This window comes from Urocitellus parryii, chromosome 15 (genome assembly GCF_045843805.1).
Source record: "Urocitellus parryii isolate mUroPar1 chromosome 15, mUroPar1.hap1, whole genome shotgun sequence".
In the NCBI taxonomy this organism is placed as follows: domain Eukaryota; kingdom Metazoa; phylum Chordata; class Mammalia; order Rodentia; family Sciuridae; genus Urocitellus; species Urocitellus parryii.
In genome coordinates this window covers 33,350,407-33,371,910 of record NC_135545.1, presented here as the reverse complement: position 1 = coordinate 33,371,910, position 21,504 = coordinate 33,350,407, and the positions used below count along the sequence as shown (strand labels likewise).

General features: G+C 57.1%; 1 protein-coding gene across 6 annotated transcripts in view; it reads right to left on the bottom strand.

Annotated features, from left to right (window-relative positions):
• Window positions 1-5,761: 5,761 nt before the first annotated feature.
• Window positions 5,762-21,504, bottom strand: part of Nlrc5 (NLR family CARD domain containing 5) — an 82,290-nt gene continuing 66,547 nt past the window's right edge. For 3 of the 6 annotated variants that reach the window (XM_077793339.1, XM_026395631.2, XM_026395630.2), the window contains 17 exons: window positions 18,935-19,021; window positions 17,904-17,984; window positions 17,189-17,272; window positions 16,861-16,950; window positions 15,840-15,923; window positions 15,378-15,461; window positions 13,220-13,303; window positions 11,778-11,861; window positions 11,315-11,398; window positions 11,019-11,102; window positions 10,831-10,908; window positions 10,100-10,183; window positions 9,945-10,016; window positions 9,627-9,710; window positions 8,265-8,348; window positions 7,846-7,929; window positions 5,762-7,092 (listed from right to left, as the gene is read on the bottom strand). In XM_077793339.1, coding sequence (XP_077649465.1) covers window positions 6,981-7,092; window positions 7,846-7,929; window positions 8,265-8,348; window positions 9,627-9,710; window positions 9,945-10,016; window positions 10,100-10,183; window positions 10,831-10,908; window positions 11,019-11,102; window positions 11,315-11,398; window positions 11,778-11,861; window positions 13,220-13,303; window positions 15,378-15,461; window positions 15,840-15,923; window positions 16,861-16,950; window positions 17,189-17,272; window positions 17,904-17,984; window positions 18,935-19,021 — 1,444 coding nt within the window. In that variant the 3' untranslated portion in view covers window positions 5,762-6,980. Of the gene's footprint in view, window positions 7,093-7,845; window positions 7,930-8,264; window positions 8,349-9,626; window positions 9,711-9,944; window positions 10,017-10,099; window positions 10,184-10,830; window positions 10,909-11,018; window positions 11,103-11,314; window positions 11,399-11,777; window positions 11,862-13,219; window positions 13,304-15,364; window positions 15,462-15,839; window positions 15,924-16,860; window positions 16,951-17,188; window positions 17,273-17,903; window positions 17,985-18,934; window positions 19,022-21,504 lie in introns of those variants that run through there. The other 3 variants (XM_026395633.2, XM_026395634.2, XM_026395635.2) reach the window with 3 other exon arrangements.

The window sequence follows — 21,504 nt, the reverse complement described above, 5'->3', positions numbered from 1 at the left end:
CTGCGCTGCTCGCCGGGCCCGCGCGCGCCGGACGGCTCAGGGCGCTGCCCGCGCGGCCGTGGCCCGATCGCGTGCGCTCCCGGCCGCTGGGGTCCGGTCCTCCTCCCCGGCCGGGCGGCGGCGGCGGTGGCGGCTCGGGCTCCTCCCTCCGGCCGAGGGCGGGTGCGGGGAGGGAAGCGCGAGGCGAGGCGGGCGCTTCCTGGAGGGGCGAGCGCTCCCCCCGGGCGCAGCGGGGGCGCGGTCCCGCTCAGAGCCCTGGCAGGCGCGGGGCGCGAACGCTCGAGGCCCGAACCCGAGGGTCCGATCGCTTCGGGCGGGAGCCGGGCCGATCGCGGCGCCGCGAGTTCGCGCCCTCCCGGGCCTGCTGCGCCTCCGCGTCAGGCACCTCCGAGCTCGGCGCGCTCCGCGCTCGGGGTTCCGACGCGAGAATCGAGGGGTGGGATCCCCGCGCCTGCGGGGCTCCAGGGCGCCGCCTGCTGCCTTGACCCCGGGAGCCGAGCGGCGCGGCGCGGCACCTCGGAGAGACGGCACGGGCACGGTTCTGGACTTGTTGGAGCAGCACTAGGACCGCAGTGTTTTCTTCCATTTTTATTTTTTCCCTTTCAATAGCGTTTTCTTGCCTCCAGAGACTGGGAAGATGACATATGTCTGACACAGACGATAAGATAAAGACGTTAGGGATGGGGCTTGGGGCTAGTCCCTGAGAGCAACTTGGCGTCTTTAAGGCCCGGAACAGAGGCCTCCCCTTCTGTGAAGGCTGTCTTCTGGAAAAGCCACCGGTTCTTAAGAAATGAGTCTGTTGCTGGGCACTTAAGCTGCTTATAATCACTTGGTGGCATTTATGGGCCCTTTGGGCAATTTAACCACCAGGGAACAGACAGCTGAGCCTCTGCTAATCAGATTGGGGGAGCAGAACTGTTGCGGGGAGCTCAAGGCCACACAACACCCTGCCCTGGGGCGCAAGGACTGGGCTGCGGAGGGTTAAGACCTGGGCTTGGGTTGTGGGTTTCCATTCCGGGCTGGTGAGGGTTAATGGCAGAGCCTCACTGCAGCCTGCGAACCTCCCTCCGTGTCTGAGTCACTGGCACTTAGCAGCCTTAGAGGGGCAGCCACTGAACCACCCCAGGGCTCTTAGCTTTGTTCTCTGCCTGCCTGTCCTCGGGACACCCTCTCTCTCTCCAAGCTCTCTTTACCTTTCTTGCTTATGAAGTTGTCAAGGCCCAGATCTGGGGCTGACCATCCCATGGGGCTTCTCAGAGCCAGCTTTAGCCCAGCGTCCGCTAGGAAGGCTCTCCTGGCCCCCAGCATCTCTTGCATCTCTTGCAGCCGGAGGGCCCAGCGCTGGGGTGTGCAGTGGTGAACCAGATGTCCCTCTCAAGTTGCTCACCCCTGGGGAGCAAGTCCAGGGCCCAGGCAGTTGTATTACTAAATGAAAAGTGCAAAGATGGAGGCGGGGTAGTCTAGAACACCCAGCTTGGCGGTGGGAGTTGGCAAAGCCAGGGCGCAAGGCAGTTCTCAAGAGAAATGAAAACATCTCGGCACACAAGCTAGTGCATGAACGTCCACAGCAGCATGATTCACAAAAGCCCAACTGTGGGAGCAACCCAGTGTGCATTAGTGATGAATGGAAAAGGAAATGCGGCACATATAGCCAGACAGTGGCATAGTATTCAACTGCGGCAAGGGACGAACGACTGCCACCGGCTGCAATAGGGACGGGCTTCCAAAACACGCCAAGTGAAAGGAACCAGTGACGGCAGACCACGCGTTCCATGATTTCATTTAGGTGAAATGTCCAGAACAAACAGATCCATAGAGACAGAAAGCAGATTCATTATTGTGAGGACCTGGGAGGAGTGGGGTGGCGCTTGCTATTGATACAGGCTTTCTTTGGGGGTAGATAAAAAGGTTCCAAAATGAGATTACCGTGATGGCTGCGTAACTGTAGATACCCGCCACCAGACTTATACACTTCAAAGGGTGTATGTCTTGCTGTGTGAATTGTGTCTCCATAGAGCTGACTTTAGAAAACATAAAACAAGGATCAGGAGAGCCCAGAGGTCAGTGGATGAAGGCCAAGTGTCCGTCTTGGCTTGATTTCACACACTGTCTTCCCACCATGCTCCACACAAGCCTGCGAAGTGCAGAATGAGATCTCCCCTTGCCCTGGCAGGGAGCTCTCAGTGCACAGTGGGAGGCCTTCCTTGCCCTAAATGAGCCCTTGTCCCGTAGGGCGTGTGAGTGGGTCAAGGCCTGCCATCTGGGTGTTTATTTTCATTGCCTGTGCTGTTTGGACAAACAGAATAGCCAGGGTGGCCTTCGGTGTGCTTGTAAATGAAAGACACCCTGGAGAAGTACCCGTGACTCAGACCTGTTCACCAGGTCCTGGCTGAGCCTGGGGAGGTGTGGGTGTTGAGGTCATCCAAGCTGTGTCCCCAATCACCCCAAACCTTGTCTCATGCTTCTGGGGTCAGCTGGGCTCGGCCACTTGCAGTTCACCCCCAATTGAGGCAGGGGCAGGGGCTGGAGTCACCTAGAAGTCTCTTACCCACACATCTGGCTACTGCTGCTTCCTTGTAGCCCGGTGCTGAGCTCCAAGAGTGAACAAGACGAGAGAACAGGGTTGATGCTTCATCATCTTCCATGGGCCCTGGCCTTGGAAGTCCCACATTCTCACAGAGGAGTGCCACTGTCACAGAGTCGGAAAAGCATGTGGGATGCTGTGATGGCAGCCTTTAGAAAATACCACCTGCCCCCGGAAATTGATGTAGAAACAAATCTATGACGAAGCTCTGCCCTCGAGGATCTGGGTAGAGGCTGGTGAGACTGATTCTGGACACACCTCGGGCCCGGCGCCTTGGTCCTGCGTTTGAATCTCTGCTGCTCCCTGGTGAGGCTGTCCAGCGCTCCGGATGAGTTTCCCTCTCTGTAAGAGGGCATGGACTCAGTGTTTGCTTTATGGGATGGCTGGGAGGACCCAGTGAGATGGAACCGGGCATGGGCAGGCGCTGGGCTAGTGTGTAATTGCTATTTATAATGCCAGCCCGTGCTCACTCGGATCGATGCAGGGATGACGCCCTTGTAGGGTTGGGACGCCAGGCCTCTCCAGCCCCTCCAGCTATCCCAAGATGTTCCTCGGTTAGTTCTAGGCCTGCCCTGGACTATAAGGCAGTGGGGGGGGGGGGCTGGGTGCTGCTGCTGGACCCCGGCTCTAACCCAGGGGACCCCAGTTGCCTTGGTTCTCTGGAGATAGCACCCCTTCTGCTCCCTCCTCCCCAAGTCAAAGGTCCCTTTGGGCAGCCAGGGTGGAGTCGGGTGTTGGGGGCATAAGTTCACCAAATGTGGTTTCCAAGAGCTGGGGAGGAGGGTGCTGGTGGCCTGGAGACCCACGGGTAGGGTGGGGTCTTCGCAGGTGCAGCTGGACGGCAGAAGGAGCACCAGCTGTCAGGGCTTCCTGGGCCCCACCCTGGGAGGACCTTTACCAAGCCAACCACCCAATGGTCTCTGCTGTGGCTCCAGATGTGTCCAAAGGGCATGTTGGCTGGACTAGCATTCCTCAGGCCTGGCAGAAGCAGGGCCCAGGCAGGGTGCATCCCCTTCATCTCCCCAGCAACCCCTCTCCCTCAAGAGCACACAGACCTGCAAGCTAGTTGGATCCTCATTCCAGGACCACTCCGAGGCCCTCTTTACCTTTTGGATCCAGGGTTGGAATCTGAGCCCCACTCAATACTCCCTGTGTGACCTTGGGCAAGTCATGCACCCTCTCTGCCCCCCAGTTTTCTCATCTGTAAAGTGGGGAGATTGTTGCTGAGGTTGTGATGCGTCTCGAGGTCAGAGATGGTGATTCTCTATAGAAATAACCAGGGAATCCAGAAATCTCCCCAGGAGCATCAAGAAGTAGCCACAGGGTCATCCTTGCAGCGGAAGGAAATAGGTCCTGTGCCTTGTCTCATTTTGCTTATGATACAGATGAGGAAACCGAGGCGGTACCGAGGGTGTCACAGAGTCACAAAGGCCTGGTTCAAATGCAGATGCTGCCAGTTACTGACTCTGTGCCTTCCAGAATGTTAGAAAAAGCCTGTGGTTCTCAGTGTCCTCATCTGGGGAGGGAGGGTCACCAGGATTCTCAGGACAGAATAAGAGGCCTAGGTGTGAAGGCATGCCCAACCCCTCCAAGGGACGGCCTCCTCTGGAGCAGTGACTGCAAATCCGAAGCACTCAGGGAGTTTTCTAAATGCTGTTTTTGTCTTTCCTGGTGCTGGGACGGAGCCCAGGGCCTCACACGTGCCAGGCAGGCACTCTAGCACTGAGCCACATCTCCAGCCCAACGCACTTATAGAAAGCTCCCCAGGTGACTTCTTAGACACCGCTTGGGGGAAATTCAGAACCTCAGGCCCGGCCCCCGAGCACTGGACCCATGCGCATTATCATTTCTGTAACTGCAACTTCAGAGCTTGGGAAGCACTAGGGGTGGGGGAGGGCAGAGAGGCAACTGAGCGGCCCTGGAAAATAGGAAGGGGGACAAAACCCCAGGTTGGAGGCCAAGGGACAGAGTCGCCCCGGGAGCTTCTCCCTGCCTGGCAGGTGGACCTGGGTGCCACTGGCCCCCTCACTTCCTCGGCTTACCCCCAGAACTGGCAGCTCTGTTTTGATTGACACGCTTGCTCTATTGTTCTTTGAATTTTATTTGATGTCCTGTATATATTTAAATGGGACCTACTTCGGGCAGGGAGACTGGTCCCCATCGATGTCAGACAGAAAGTCACTCAAGGCCTCCAAGGAGGTAGGTGGCAGGAGAGGCTGTATCTTAACACAGTCATCCACGGGATTCCTCACCCACGTGACGTGGGCCTCCAACTTGGCATCGGGTCCCAGGAAGGGGAGAGAGAATTTTGGGCTCGGGGTTTTCAGGTACCGTTCTTGGATCCTCCACCTGACTCCCCCGTGACTAGACTGATGGATGGTGCTATTTGGTGCCAGTTGTGCCCTGACCTGGCCAGATAAGGATGTCCCAGTGCGACACGTGGGTGCTTGGCACTCGGCCGGAGGACTTTCTCCTTGTTCTTGGCGGGAGGCCGGGGACAATGTGGAGGGCGACAAAGGTCAGGACCAGTGAGCCACAAGTAGGCAGGGACACCCCAAGCTCCTAGCCAGGTGGGAACAGCCCCTCACCTTTGGGATCCACGGATGAACACATCTCAGGGATTGCCAGTGGGCTCTCCTGCCCTCCTGTGGCGCTCGGTTGTAACTGCACCCCCAGCCTGGCTTTTCACATTAGTGGGGAAGGCGCCCCCACAAGCTCCACTTGCTCCACCCACAGGCAGGTCACAGAGAGGGGGTGCTGTGATTCTGTCATTTGGGGCATTTTCCAATCCCATAAGATATTCAGCTCTAAAAGGGGAATGGAACTGGCATGTAACCAGGGTTTATTTCTTATACCAGGGACTTTGCACACCTGGTTTCCCTGAACTCATCAATAGTCTCTGTGTGTGTGTGTGTGTGTGTGTGTGTGTGTGTGTGTACACACGCACACTCAGGTGCACACGAGGACCAGGTGAGCTGTGAAAACCAGGGGCAGGGCAATAGGGTGTTGATAGAAAGGGGAGTGTTGGGGGGACTGCAGCAACCAGAGGGGTGTGGGTCCCCTCCAGAGGGCACAGCCACGTGACCCCAGCAGATCACCCTTGAGTGGGAGGGCTGGACCGGCACTTGACAGAAGTCACCGTCTGGATCTGCCAACAGTTTCACATTTCAAATGCAATTAGTTTATAAAAGGGTTTAATATGATGCGAGTCAAACAGAAGCTGTTAGGTATTTTTAACACTGTGCGCTTCCGCGACACCCTCCTCTTGCAGGTGAGGTCTGTACAGAGGACGTGGCCTGCCCTCTATAGCATGGCCGTTGAGAGGCAGAGTCTGGACTTGAACCCCTGTCCCCCTCTTAGCACACCGGTCACCTGCTCTGTTCTCCAGTCCCTGGGGCAGGACCGACTCACTTCTAACCTCTGTGGGGTGGCAGGAAGCATCAGACTCAAGCTAGCAGCTGGGAGACAGTCCACATATTGATCAAACTTGACCAACCTGGGTCCTGCTTGAAGTCACAAGAATACTGTGGAGTCCCCAGAGCCTCACCTGGGCCCCCGAGGTAGCAATAAATGCAGCAGCCTTACCCCATGTTTTGGTAGTGCCCATCTAGAACCCTTGGACCTGGCTTTTCCCTTAAATAGGACAGAACAGGCCTGATCTCTCCCAAGGTCAGGTTGGCTCTGCCTGGACCTGGGTCCAGAGTCCCTAGAAACCCAGCACCTAAGGGGGCAGGTCACCTCGATGGGAAAATGAGATTGGAGGCAGGAGGGGATTTCATGGCTGAGGCCCCAGCGTGGCCCAGAGCCCTGGCCTTTGAGCCACGGGGCCAGACAGTACTCAGATAGTCTCTCCCCCAGCTCAGGGCGGGGGTCTCTTCCTGCAGCAGCTGCTCTGGTAATGCAATCTATAAATAGATATTTGCTTTAAAAAAGTAATAAATTAGACCTTGGACCGGCCCGAGGTGATCTGGCAGGTCATGCATCATGTGATAAGAACACTACAAATGTATCTCACTAATGTCTGTGCCTCACCAATCATGTGTCCTGCCACGTGTAGGGCTAGGACCCAGGCCATTGACATGGGACACATGACAAGTCCCATGTAGGTGCCACATGCCAAGAAGTCATGCATGGTCTGCTGTGTCACAGATACATCATGACAGCCTCACTGTGCCACATGTCCCCCCTGGTCACGTAGATGATGCATAAAGCAGTGTCCTCCTTTGGCCATAAGCTCCCAGTCCCCGAAAAATGTCCTCCCTGAGGACCATGCAGGACCCTCCTGGTGCAGGTGCGGGGCGCAGGGCAGCCAGCTGAGGCCCTTCTGCTGAGCCCTCTCTCCTGGAGGTGGAAGTTGGCATCGCTTGGCTGGATCCCGAGGGTCTTCAGGGAGCCATCAAGTACCCCGAGGGGTCTGGGGCTGCTTGTCAAAGAAGGCGAAGTCCAGCCTGGGCTCCTGGCTCTGCAGACGCTGGGCCACTCCGGGGGGAATGGGGTTATTCCAGAGGCTGCAGGGCAGAGACGGGCATCAGCACCCAGAGCTGCCCCTCGGCTTCTGCCTCCACTGATTGTCCTGCCTATAGATCGGGGGATCAAGGACCCAGAGCAGAGGAGCCGTACCCAGTTGCCCCACAGAGCAATCCAGACCAGCACGGCTGCCCCAGGGAGATGGTGTCCCCCACCCCCACCTCTGACTTCTCCCGCTGTCTTCTTCCCTGGAGGGCGGTGGTCCCAGCCAGGGGTACGCACCTATGACACATTTGTGCAAATACGGACAATGCTCCCCTTCTTCAAGATACTTCACTTCCACTTTCTGAATTTGTCCTAATAGGTTGATGTTGATGGAACTTGACATTTACCCCATCTACTACAAATCTAGTATGTCTGCGAAGTGATGAGGTCCTCATGTGCAGGTGGCAGTGATGACAAGTACTACCTAAGGGCTTGCTGCGGGGCAGGCTCAGTGCTTTACATGCTCACAACTACTCTCTGCGGTGGATACCATTATTATCCCCATTTTACAGATCAGGACATTGAGGTTCAGAGAAGCTGAGTTACTGGTGCAGAGTTAACACAACTGGCAAATAGCGGAGCTGGGATTGATCCAGGTCGGCTTGCTGCAAGGGTCTTGGTGGAGTGGCCCAAGTCTCCTTCAATAATCCTTGACCTAGACCCTGCCTCTTCCTACAGGGAGTCCCCTTAGATTGTGGGGGTTGCTGAGACCTCCCACCCACCACGCCTGCCCTCCGCGCCTCTGTTACCGGATGACTTGGATGGCAGACCCTTGGGCCAGGCCTTCCGCCAAGAGCCAGGCCCCACAAGCTGTGATCCGATTCTTCTCCAGGCTTCCCAGTGGACAGTGGAAGAAGAGGGGGAAGAGAGAGAGAGAGAGAGAGAGAGGCATGAGACTGGGGGAAGGGCGTCCCTAGGTCTCAGGCCAAGATGGGGACATACCCTCCCCACACTACCAACATACAACAGTGGACTGTGGCTGATGCAGCAAGGAGACTGCAGGCTAGATCCCAGGGAGAACTGAGCTTGGCAGGGAGCAGACCAGGGTGCAACTCAAGGGGGCTCCCTGGGAAGCAGGGGACTGGCCCAGTGGCCTCTGGGCTTTCGCAGGATGCAGGTCCCCCCTCCCCTGCAGCCCTCCCCACCCCAGAATGCCCTTCTCTCATACTCCACTCTCTTCAGCCGGCCCATCCGGGGCAGAACCTGGGCCAGCTCAGCAGCTGCCTCATCCCCAAGAAGATTCCAGGACAACCTGCAAGGGGGGAGTCAGCTGTGGGAGAGCCAGGAGGGGCGGGGTGGGAGGGCAGGCAGACGCAGGGGAGGTCACCTTCCCTTGGGGACTTCTCCAGGCACAGGTGCCTCCTTCCTCTGTACCCATCCCCTGTTCCCCAGCCGGTCTACTCTCAACCCAGGCATCTTAAGAGATTGCAGGCATGGTTAGGAGCTCAGCCATGATGCAGCCTCCCCCCACCTGGTGCCGCGCCCACCCGTGGGCCTCCCATCTCATTGTGTAGGTTATCGCCCGCCATGCTTCTCTTTAAGTCAAACTTCTTATTTTGTACTTAATCTTTTTTTTTTTCCTGGTATCGGGGATTGTACCCAGGGCCTTGTGCATGCGAAGCAAGCACCCTACCATCTGAGCTATACCCCCAGCCCCTTGTGAGACAGGGTCTCACTGAGTTGCTTAGCGCCTTGCTAAGTTGCTGAGCCTGGCTTTGGATTCACGATCCTCCTGCCTCAGCCTCCCAAACCATTAGGATGACAGGCATGCGCCATGGCGCCCGGCTAAGAAATCAATCTTAACAGGAAACATCACGCCTGTCAATGGGAACCCAGTGCGCAGGATCCTACACAGAAGACTACATCCATGGGTAAGCACAGTGCAAACAGTGGCGACAACTTCTAGCTTCGACCTATTTCCTTTCTAAGGTGCTGGGTCTGTGCCCTGCGCCTGTTGGTTCAAAGGGAGGCTCACGGGTGTGAGTCGGCCAGGCCTGAGAGGTTCTCTCTGGTGTAATGAACAAGGTCAAGGCCGCTAAGATTCAAACCAGCACCCTCTCGTGATCCCCTGTGGCCTCTGTTCTGGGAGGTGGCATTTCCTTCCACCCTGCGGCGGGGTCCCAGGCTAGTCCAGCAGTCTGCTTGCCTGGCCCCAGGCCAGTGTGACTGACAAGGGGATCTGGGTCCCGCGGGCAGGGCAGGCAAGAGGTCGGGTGTCGATTGGCTTAGGCGCCCTGCACTACCCATGGTGGCTCCCCAAACCAGGAGAGGCGCCTCCCAAAGGGAAGCTCAGAGGCGACCACCTCTCAGAGACGGTTGGGCCACCTCCCCTCCCACTCGGCACAGACAGGGGAAGCCGATGGCTGTGCCCAACCCCTCGAAGCCCACCACGTGGGAGAGCTTCTACAAGCAGAGGTTTCAACAAGAACGACTGTCCCCATTTATATATGGGGCCACCGGCCAGAGAGGCCTGACGGGCCCTGGGCACTCAGCGCCCACTTAGGGCTCAGGGCTCCTGCAAGGCACTCACAGGATTTCTTCAAGGGCTGGACAGAGTGTGAAGCTGGCGGCGAGGCCCTTGGCAGCCTGGTTGTCGATGTCACAGGAAGCCAGGCTGGAGGGACAAGGGTGTGGGATGAGGGGGCGTCTGGGTCGGGGGCAGCTCCAGCTGCAGGGGGAGCCACCTGCTCAGGCCCAGGGCAGGTGGGGAGTCCCAGGAACGTGGCCCTCTCTTGTCCCTCCCACGCCCAGGCCGGAGGTCTCTGTCACTTCTACTGCCCGCCCCGGGTCAGGTGCAGCAGAGGAGGGCATCCCCAGCGCAGGGCCCAGGGTCAGGGAGGCTACTCACTCTATCCGCTGCAGCTGCGGGAGCCCCTTGCAGAAGTGTGGGACCCCTTTAGCCAGGCTGTTCTCTGCCAAGCTGGGGAGCGGGGGAGACCCTGTGAGAGGGGTCCCCAGGCCCTTGCCGGCCTCCCCCTCCCCCCGCTTGGCGGCACCCCTCACCTGATCTCCTTCACATGCGGGCATCCGTCCAGGGCCCGGCCCAGGCTCAGCGCCCCCTCTGGGCCCAGGTGACTGGAAGGCAGGCTGGGGGGGGGGCAACAGGAGCCTGGGGACCAGCTGTGTGGACTGGGGGCCTCTCCAGAGCCCCCGGCCCTCGGCGCCCTCTCCTGCAGCACCTGACCCTTGGCCTTTGGTTAACCACGGCCCCAGCCCCTCTCCACCTGTGGCCTGGCTCTGGGGTCTGAGAGCCCAGGTTCAAGGCCAGCTTCTTAGTGCATTAGGAAGGCAAGCTCCCCCTCTTCTCCAGGCCCAGCCCCCTTTCTGGAGATGAGGCACGGGGACATTCCAGTCCCGAGGGGCTGCGGGCCACTCAGAGGAGGCCACCGACGTAGACCATGAGGTGGGGGCCGTGCTGGGGGCACCCCTCCCACAGAGCGCTTGGCCGACACCCTCGTCCCCTCTCAGAGACTGGCTCGCAGGGCAGGCGGAGCTGGGGACATTGGACTCTTTTTGAAGATGGGAAACTGAGTCTCAGAAGGCGCCTGGGCTCTCGGGGACAGGGGCAGGTGGCAGGACCCAGGGAAGCTGATTCTCCTGACTCCTTGCTGGACACCAGAGGGGCACAGGCAGCCCCAGAACATGCTGCAGTTGAGTCCCAGCAGGAGACCCCCCCTTGCTCCCAGGTCCCCTCCCCGCTGTCCCTTCAGGCTCTGGGGACGGGAAGCACTTACTGCAGGACCCTCAGGTGCCGGGGCAGTCCCTCAGCCAGCCCCAGGGCAGTGGGGTCCCCCAGCGCATTGAAGCCAAGCCTGAAAGAGGAGAGGGCACGCTGAGCCTGGATGACCTGTCAGGACCCCTGCGGCCCCCGGGGACAGGAGGGCCTGGGGACTTGGGGGACATCCCACCAGGGCGCACTTACCCCAGCTCCTCCAGCTTCCTGCAAAGAGCGAGGGACTTGGCCAGCTGCGCCCCCCCAGCCAGGCCGATGCCATTCGCTGAGAGGCTGTAGGAGGGGACAGCCATGGATCCCGACTCTCCTCCCACACCCCACCCATCTGCAGGGCCAGGGGACACCCTACAGCAGGAGGTGGCCCGGCCCACTGCCCTGACACTGAGGCGGGGGAGGGAGATCTCAGAGCTGGCGGAGCCGGGGGCTGGTGTCTCCTGGGAGCAGGGGCGAGGACCGCGGGCCCCTCCTCTCACAGGGCCACTCACTCTATCTTCCTGAGCTCGGGCAACTTGGGGAGGATGGCGGCTAAGTGCCCGGCACCGGCATCTCCGATGGCGTTGTGGCTCAAGCTTGGGGAGAGAATGACATGACCATCAAACCCACGGCCTTCCACCCCCTCATCTGGTCCATACCCGCCTCCAGAGCAGGAGCACAGAGAGGCCTGGGCTCACCCCGGGGCAGCCCTGTCACCCTGTGTGCGAGAGGGCTCCCAACTTTTGGCTTCTGTTTAAGATGTTCTCCCTGTTGTCCGACCTACATCCCTCTTGCTGCCACTGACTCTCTTACACCCTGTCTTAGGGTCTCAACGGTTCTCGGCCGGGCAATGGCGAGGCAGTGTGAGGTGCCAGGAGGGGAGACGACTAAGAAGCCGAGAACTTCCTGGAGCAGCCCTTGTGCTGTCTCCCCTGCCAACGTCATCAGGTCTGGGGAAGGGGACAGGCCACTCACCCCAGCTCCTCCAAGCTTGCAGCAGCTCTGAGTGCTTCAGAGAGGTGGCAGCAGCCGACGTCACCAATGCTGTTCCCGCTCAGTCTGGAGGAGCAGGGGACAGGCCAAGAGACCTTAGAAAAGAGCCTAAAGGCCTTCGCAGGGGCTGCACCAGGACTCTACAGTTTGCAAAACCTGTTTACACCCAGGGGCTTGTGGACCACTCACAAAACTCCTGGGGAGGGTGGCGACTGGAATGGGCATGAATGTCCCCAACATCCAGGTGAGAACCGAGGCCCAGAGGTGAGCCAGACTAGCCAGGCTCCAGTGGCTAGCAGGCAGGGTGGACTGTGTTAGCTTTGCCGGGTCAGGGGCTCTGGGCCAGCCTGGCTGAAGCCAGCTCCATGTGGTTCTAGAGTCCAGGCCCCCGGCTGCAGGGGACAGTGCTCCCCTCCTGCCAATGGCGGCCTTCCCCACTGGGGCCTTGCCCTCTCTGCAGCCTACCCCCTGCCTCTGTGCGAGGGGAGAACACACCTAAAGGAAGGGCCTGGGCAACCGTCTCACCCCCTGCGAAGGATCTGCCTGGAGGTGGTTTTCTTGTCTTTTGCAAATTAAAATTTACTGAAGTGTCTTCCAGTGAGTTTATTTTGGGTGGAATGACCCGCAATGTCCTGCCCGCTACCCTCCTGGTCCTGTGCACCCCGCCCCCCATCCCTCACTCAGCTCTACCTTACAGCCTATTTCTCTGCCCTGCTGGAGGAGGGACAGACAAACCAAAGCCAGGCTTTGTGCTGGTGCTTTGATCTGAGGCCCCATATTTCGTATTTTGAAAAACCACATCTAGAGGGTGCTATTTAGCCGGGTGCGATGGCACGTGCCTATAATCACAGTGGCTCAGGAGGCTGAGGCAGGAGGATCATGAGTTCAAAACCAGCCTCAGCAAAAGCCAGGCGCTAAGCAACTCAGTGAGACCCTGTCTCAATAAAATACAAAATAGGGCTGGGGAGTGGTCAGTGGCCGAGTGCCCCTGAGTTCAGTCCCTGGTATTTGTTTATCCAGGTGGACAGGGAGTGGAGACCACAGGGAGAGGCCATGGAGGCCACCAGGTCTGAGTTCAGACCCTTACTTCTCAGAACTGGCGTCCCCTGGAACGTGCTGGAAACACAGAAGCTGGGCACTCGCTGTGGGGCCTGACTGGCATCTTAATAAGAGCCCAAGGAGAAGCAGGGGCACGTGAAGGGCTGTGTAGGGACCTGGACTCAGCTCCTCCAGGTCACTTTTGTCACCAGGAGGAAACTGGTGACACCAAGAGGCAAGAGTAGTGGGCATCGACCTAGGAGGGCACAGAGATGTCCCCAGAGGGAGCCACAGAGGGACCTCAGGGAGGTGCCCAGCGCTTCCCGGGTCCACGTCCCAGTAGAGCCAGGGAGTGTGACTTCCCGCTCATCCCTGTGGCCACTCACCGGAGGCTCTGCAGGAGGGTCATGTGGCTGAGTCCCTGGGTGAGCATGGCCAGCGTGGAGCCACCCAGCAGCAGCTGACTGAGGCTGGAAGAGAGGAGGCCACATGAACTTGGCAGTGTGGTGTGGGGTCCAGGTGCCCACGGCGGCCCTGTCCAGGCCAGGGGGTCGAGGCCTCTGGGCCTAGGGTTTGCTGCATGAGTGACGGGGGCCCCCCAGGTAGCAGTCTGCATTCTGGACCCCATGGGACCCAGACTGACGGTAAGCAGGTGCATCGAGTAGATAATAGGAACCACGCACTGGGCTGGGCCCTCTGTCATCTCTGCTTTACAGACGAGGAGCCCTGAGGCTCAGAGAGACAGAACCTGCTCCGAGTTCCACCCAGAGCACAGCAGCGTCCAGAACTGAAGCCAAGTCTGCAGGATTTCCAAGGCTGGGCCCCCTGGGATCACCCAGCCTGGGCAGAGGGGACAGTAGCAACAGTTCCTACTAACGACACCGTGCAGCCTCTGCCTGAAGCTCCTACCGTGTATTATTTCATCCTCACAATAACCCCAGGAAGATGGGACTGCTTTTATCCTCAAAATTGAGAAAATACGCTAAAGCACAGAGAGGTTTAGGGACTTGCACAAGCCCACACAGTAAGAGGTGGACGGACACAGGAGGCGATCCACTGTCCTGGTTTGCCTAGAGCTGAGGGTTTTCCAGGACTGGCAACTTTCAGCACTAAAGCTGGGACAGCCCTGGCAAACCAGGATAGTTGACCACCCTGCCAAGAGCTGACCCCCAGCTGGTGTGGCTCCTAACCACCCTGCTGCAGGGGGACAGCTGGAAGAAGCCAGCTGGACTTCAGGAGAGCTTCCCATGGAAAGAGACACGCAAAAAGGACAGATCTGGAATTCAAAGAGGCCCCTGGTCACTGAGGACTGATTTCTTGTTTTTCAAAAGGAAAGACATCAAGTGTATGTGGCTCCCTCCTGGGGACATAGTTTTGATGTACCCACTTCAAAGGTAGGTAACTGAGGCCACACGGGGGAAGCAGCAGCTCAGGTGCCAGGGAAATCAGAAGAGGCAAGGTGCCCAGGTCAGGGCACAGGACTGAGTGCTTCTGGGACCCCCAGCTGCCAGCCCTGGCCCAGGTGCCTGTCAATCTTTGTCAGATGGATCAGTGAGTTAGAGAATGACCTCGTGGGGCCTCTCGCTCCCAAATAAAAACTTCCGGAAAGCCGAGGAGAAACACGGGCACGTGGGGGGCTCTGGGAAGACAGTGGCCCTGTGGTCCCAGGCTTCTCTAGCCCCCGCCCCCTCCCCAGGGCAAGCAGAGGAGCCGAACGGAGGATCTCATTGCTATGGCCAAAAGTCAAAGGCCACTTTTTAAGCTGCACTGAGAATATATGTTGAGAAGAAACCGGAGAAAAGGGTCACAAACAGATTGTTCCCGGAAGTTTTCTCGAGGGAGTCGCGTCTCCTGGGGACTTGGTGTCCTTTGTTACTGATTTCCATCAGGATGGGACTTTTTATAACCAGGAGGTATTTTTGGTCATCAGAAAAACTTTTGAGAGATTAAAAGCAGGAAATGCTGATGTTTTTTTCCCCCTGGATGCTGTCTGAACAGGAATCTGTGCATGGGGCTTCTTTTAGGCTGGTTTGTGACCCGCATCTGGCCACTGAGAACAGTTTGTATTTAGAGCTTCAGCGACTGGTTGAGGGGTGAGTGTGTGGCTGAAGCCAGTCCAGTGAGACTCAGTCTAGGCCTTTTGTTATGACCATAAGGGGAAAGGTGCTCTCTTTCCAATAAAATGGGAGAAAATAAGCCAGTAGCCATGGGACAGCCCACCTGAGAAGCAAGCTGAGTGGAGTGGGGGAGAGAAACCTGACCAGCAGCCAGCGCCCGGATCCAGCCATGCCTGAAGTCAATTGCCTTGGGATTTTCCATGACATAAGCCAATAACCTCCTGGTTTGAGTTTCCTGAGACCAATCACCTTGATGATAGAGTCCAGAAAAAATCAAAAGATCTTGGGAAGGCATTTAGCTCCCCTGGGGCCATCAGAGACTTGCCAGTCTGTGCCCATAAGAGATATCAGGGTTCCTAGGCACACTCCCTCTCCCTGCCCACCCACCGCTTGCTCCGGCTCCCCATTACTCACCACCGCCACTTACTCGAGTCTCCTCAGCCTGCACTTCCCCTGCAGGGCCCCCATCAGTGTCCTGGTGCCCTCCTCACTGAGCCAGGTGTTGGAGAAGCTGGACCAAGCACAGGCACAGTTAGGTGGGCCGCCTGGCCCTGGAGCTGAGCCGCCCCTCTGCCCCCGACCCGCAGGCTCCCGCAGATCCCAGACGGCCTCCAGCTCTGGGGTCCCCGTGGCGGCACTGCTTGCCCTGCTGTGAAAGGACACCAGGGACAAGGCCTACCAGTGACACTGTGTAGGTCAGTGGCAATGCTGAGACCAAGAACCCAGTGCCCAGCCTTGCCCAGCCACGCTCGGAGCGGCTGAACTTCAGCAGGAGGATCATCCCTGTGCACCTACCTAAGGCCCCACTGTCCTGTCCCCCCCCCCCCCCCCCCCCCCCCGTGCCTTCCCGGGACCAGCCCCTCCCTAGTCCCTCCACCCTGAGACTCACTCCAGCTCCTCCAGGTGGTGGCAGTGGCCCAGGCCAGCTGCCAGGTGGACAAGGCTCTCGGGGCTCACGCAGCTGGAGGTCAGCCTGGTGGGGATCAGGGGGCAGCAAGTCAGGCAGGAGCCCTGGGGCTCAGGAGCCCCGGAGGCTGGCAGCAGAGGGTAGGGATGTGCTCCTGGGGACAGGGTGTGGGGACCTCCTTGTCTTTAAAAACCTCTCCAGTGTGGACTTATTAAGCCAAGATATAGCTGGAGGCAGGCGCCTGGGCCATCTCCTAACCACTACTGCGACTCACAAGGACGCCACGGTTGGGCTGCTGTCTATCACTGCTTTGCGACTTTCAGCCAGTATGTGGGCGGGGCCAAGGGCCTCTGTGGGCGGGGCCAAGGACCACCATGGGAGGGGCCAAGGGCCTCTGTGGGCGGGACCAAGGGCCTCTGTGGGCGGGGCCAAGGACCTGTGGCTTCAGAGCTTCTCTTCATGAGGCAGTGGATTGGACTGAACGTTAGAAAAGCTTCCTTTTGCAACTGTCATACTGATCCTATGAGACTTGCCAACAAGGGACAGACTGAGGAAGCAGACATTTACATCGTCATTTTTTTTTTTTTTTTGGTCCTAGGAAGGGAACCCAGGGTGCCTAACCACTCAACCACATCCCCAGCACCTTTTTATTTTTTATTTAGAGACAGGGTCTGGCTAAGTTGCTGAGGCTGGCTTTGAACTGGCCGTCCTCCTGCCTCAGCCTCCTGAGGGGCTGGGATGACAGGTGTGGGTCATCTGGCCACTTTTTACTAGTTTGCAATTATTTCAAAAGAAAAATGACACCAGAGCATTGGGAAGGGAATAACCCTGTCACTAAGAAAGCTCTTTCTTGTCTGTGACCCTGGGCCCTCGGCATCTTCTCTAGGAGCCTGTGCCACCTGCCCACCGGGGGGAACAAGAGTCCCCTAGGCCCAGGGCTGGGGGGACAGGAAGTGCTGGGCGGGGCGAGCGGCAGGGGCTGGGGGGAGTCTTATCTGCACACCGGAAGCTCCTCAGCTCTGAGAGGGCCAGCAGGAGGCGCTGCAGCAGGCAGCTGGCATCGCTGGTGTCAGGGAGGTTAACCTGGGACAAGCTGAGAGACCAAGGACATGCTAGAGGACTGCAGGCTGGACGCATCTCGGGGTCCTCCCATGCAGAAGGGGAGGCCAGGAGAGGGCAAGGACCACCCGAGCTCCCGGTGCCGCCCGGGGCTCTCCCTGTACACGTCCCTCCGGCAAAGGGGAGCCAGAAGGCCAGTGTCACCGATGGCCTGGGGCAGGTCCTGGCTCAGCAGAGACCTCAGGTCTCGACCTGTGTTGCTGGGTACCCACCTGAGCAGCCGCAGCCTGGCACATGTCTCCATCAGCCGTGTGACAAGAAGGCTGTGATGGGTCCCCAGGTCACAGTGAGCCAACCTGGAGGCAGACGGAGGAGAGGTGGCAGGAAATGAACACCTGCTCCAGATGGAGGATTCAGCCTCCTTCTTCATGGAGCGCATGGCAGAGGGGAACGTCGCACAGTTTGTCCAGTTATGCACAGTGCTGAGAGGAGGGGTCCAGGTGCACCCGCTGGTATGGCCGTACAGGTTGCTCACTGAACAAGGGGGGGCACCTGGCCAAGGAGGCCGGGGGGGACTGAGATTCAGCCGCACCCTATTCCCCAGAATGTATCCATGTGGGGCCGCATCCACTCAAAAATGGTGACGTTTTAATTATCAAAAATGTGCTGTGGCTCTAGGTCTCTGAGAGTAGGTAATGGGAGAACTTGACGCTCTTGGGGACCTGGGAGCCTCAGGAAACAGTCTGTGCAAAGACCCTGAGTCCAAGAGAGCACAGTGGTGTTGGAGGAACTCAGCCGATGGAGGTGCCTGCAGCTGGGAACAGGTTTGGGGTGCAGACGGGGAACACAGGCAGGAGGCTTCGTGGGACAGGCAAAGACTGGACGTCAGAGGCTCTGAGCCCAGCCACGGGGAATCTCGGTGAGGACAGCCTCGAACCCACTCCCCGCCACCACCTACGCCCCGGGGCCCCGGCCGCTGGGTCCCACCTGAAGGCCACAGCCTCTGGGTTCTCTTCCTGACGAGGGAAGTCCAGCTGCACACAGAGCCGCTGCTGGGTCTCAGAGATGCTGCCGGGGGCACCAGGAGCCAGGGTGAGGCTTGTGGCAGCCTCCCCTGGAGGCTGAGCCAGGGCGGGGGCTGCCAGGCCTCCACCAGGGCTCCCGGACCCCCTTCCTGGGCCGCCTCCTTCCAGCCAGGACCCAGATGGGGGTCAGAAAGCAGTTCCTGCCCTGAGTCTTCACATGGATTTTAAGGGACTGATAGAGGCTTTTCAGACCACGACGAGAGCCTTTTCAGGTGTCCAGGGCAGTTCCAGAATTTTTCAAGGAAGATCATGGGCCACAGCGGGGTAGAAGGATGGGGCAGGGGACCCATCTGCAGGTGGCATCTGCACCCTTGAGCTCACGGGCTTGGCCTGAATGTCAGGTGGGGCCTCCCAGGGGGCAGGTGCCTCAGCATCCCTGGGCCCTGACTCGGTCCCTCCCAGAGGCAGGACCTGTGCTCTGGGCCCATGGCAGCCCTCCAGCCTCTTGGACGCTCTCCAGAGCCTCCATCCCTGGGAGGGGTGCCACGAGACTCCAGTTTTTAGAGCAGGAGGTTGAGGCCAGAGAGTCACAGAACAGGCTCAGAGCAGTGGACACCCAGCTGGGATCCGAGGACACAGGAGCGAGGCGAAGCCCTCGCTCTCAGCTGCCACATGTCCCTCTGTTATCTCTGGTCACAGAGCCACACCCAGGTGACCACTCTGGGCTCCCAGCCACGCCTGCCCGCCTCCTTCTTTCCTGCGTCTGATCCTGTGGCTTGACTTTTGCACAATCCCAGCAGATGGCGTGGCCCTCCTGGAGGTCCCTGGAACCCCCACAATCTCGGGGGACGCAGGGAACTTGCCCGTGACCCAGCTATAACCCGCCCAGATCAGTGTCTCGGAGGTCAACGTCTCCAAGAGGGTTGGTCAAAAGAGGGTCCCCAGGGTCACGGAGAGAGGAAGAAGCCCAAGGGGACTCCTCCCCAGACTCACCTTATTTCAGTGACGTTGCCCGAGGCCTGGGCACAGGCTTCCAGCAGGGCGGGCACCCCGGCTCTGCCCACCCACGGCTCCTCCACCCTGTCACAGAGGGGCACACTCAGATAAGGTCCCCCAGGGCCAGCAGCAGCTGATCTGCACTCTGGGTGGGGGAGGGGAACCGGGAGGGGCGGGAGGCTTTTTAGTTGGGGACTTATTTTAAAACTATAAAATTATACAATTAGGCAGACGCATACAACGGAAATAAAGGTCACCCTGGTGCCAACCATCATTCTGCAGCAATGCCAACCGAATATGTTATTTCTTAAAAAAAAGATCCCTATCATGTTAACATGACAAAGACAGGAAACCACCCTGTGACCCTGACTTTGCATTTAAAGAGGAAAAAATACAGAGAGAAAGAGGGAGATGGGGATATGAGGAAAATACATTAAATATTTGTTCATTTGGTCGAATTTTATTATCTTTAGTTTTCTATGTTTTATGATTTTTTTTCAGTACAGGGGACTGAACCCTGGGGGCTCCACTACTAAGCTACATCCCCAGCACCCCCACCCCCTGCCCTCTTCATTTTTATTTCGAGCAACCCACTAAGATGCTGAGGCTGGCCTCAAATTTGAGATCTTCCTGCCCCAGCCTCCCAAGTCACTAGGATTACAGGTGTGCACCCTCACTGCCGGCTATATTTTATAAACTTTTTGCAATGTGCATTAATTTAGAAGCAGGAAAAAGAGAGTGATTTAAAATAGTCTTCCTTTATAGTTATGTTACATTTTTTTAAAAAAACACTATTTTCTTCTTTATGCTCTTCTGGATTTTCCACAAATTTCTACAACGAGTACATATTATTTTTAGGCTTAGGAAAGTTTTATTTTAAAATGTTATTTTGGGAGATCCAAAAATTCCGAGTGTCTGCCCAAAAGGATTGAAAAGAGGGACATGAAGACATTTTTGAATACATGTTCATAACAGCATTATTTAAAAGTCCACTAGGTAGAAGCAACCTAAGGTCCCTTGGTAGATGAATGGGCGAACGAATTGTGGTCTATCCGTACAGTGGAATAGTATTCAGCCTTTAAAAAGGAAGGAGTTCTGACACAGGCTACCCCAAGGCAGAACCTTGAGCACATGATGCTGGGGACAAAAGGTCAAATATGGTCTGATTCCACTTAGCAGAGGTCCCTCGAGTAGTCGTATGCATAGACAGAAAACAAAGTGGAGGCTTCCGGGGCTGAAGGAAATGTAATCAGGAATTATTATTTATTGGGTGCAGGATTTCAGTTTTTCAAAATGAAAAGAGTTCTGGAGATCTACTGCCCAATGCACTTGACATTACTGGACTGTCCACTTAAAGATGGTACGTTTGGGACTGGAGTTGTGACTCAGGAGCAGAGGGTTTGCCTAATATGCGTGAAGCCCCGAGTTCAAGCCCCAGTACTGCTGGGGGGAGGGGGGTGGTAAAAAAGGCAGATTTTGTGATGTGTATTTTGTTACACTTTTTAAAAATGTGGTCTGGGGACAGCCGGATCTCCCATGTCCTGTCATGGGCTGCGATGACCGTGCTGTCCATGAAGTCAGAGACATGAGCTCATCTCTGAAGCCTTTCATCTAACTTCTAGCTGACAGGATGGTGGGGGGTAGGGGGACCATCTCCATGGCATCAGGAGAAGGCGACCAGACAGAGCCAGAGGGTGGCGGTCTGCAGCACAGAGGCCACAACTGAAAAACCAGAAGTCAGCTGCCCCCATGCAAATGTGGACCTTGTCCAGGTCCTGGGTCCAACAACCAGCTGTCCCGCTGGGGGACAATGGGGGCGATTTTAGATTAGACCAGGAATCGCTACTGAGTTTCTTAGGTGTCCTGATCGAACTGTGATTGTGTAGAAAACCTCCTGACTTCTTCGAGATTTAGGAAGGATAGCTTATGAGGTCTATACTTTATTTTAAAATACTTGAGCCAAAAGATAAAAATATGAACTGAATATGGGAAAATGTCAGCAATTGTTTCACCTCAGTAATGGGATAAAAGTTCTTAAAAATTATTTTCTCTAACCAGGTACAATGGTACATAGCTATAATCCAGCTACTTGGGGAGGCTGAGACAGGAGGCTCAGAAGTTTGAGGCAGCAATTTCGTGAGACCCTGTCTCAAAATAAATGAATATTTAAGTAAAATATTAAAAAGGGCTGGGGATGTGGCTCAGTGATAGAACACTTGCCTAGCAGGTGCAAGCCCCTGGGTTTAATTCCTAGTACCTCAAAAACAAAAACAAAACCTTTTTGCTTTTTGGTATGTTATTTTTCGGATTTTTTTAAAAAATATTTTTCTAGCTGTAGATGGACACAATTCCTTTATTTTACTTATTTATCTTTATGTGGTGCTGGGGATTGAACCCAGCGCCTCACACATGCGAGGCCAGCGCTCTGCCACCGAGCCTCGCCCAGCCCCTGGGTGCCTTTAAACTCTGGGGCTCTATAAGCGTATGTATTTTAACCCCTGGTTGGGAGTCCTTTGGGACTTTCATTTCTTAAACCCAAAGCATGAGCCCCACCCTGGGGAGGGACA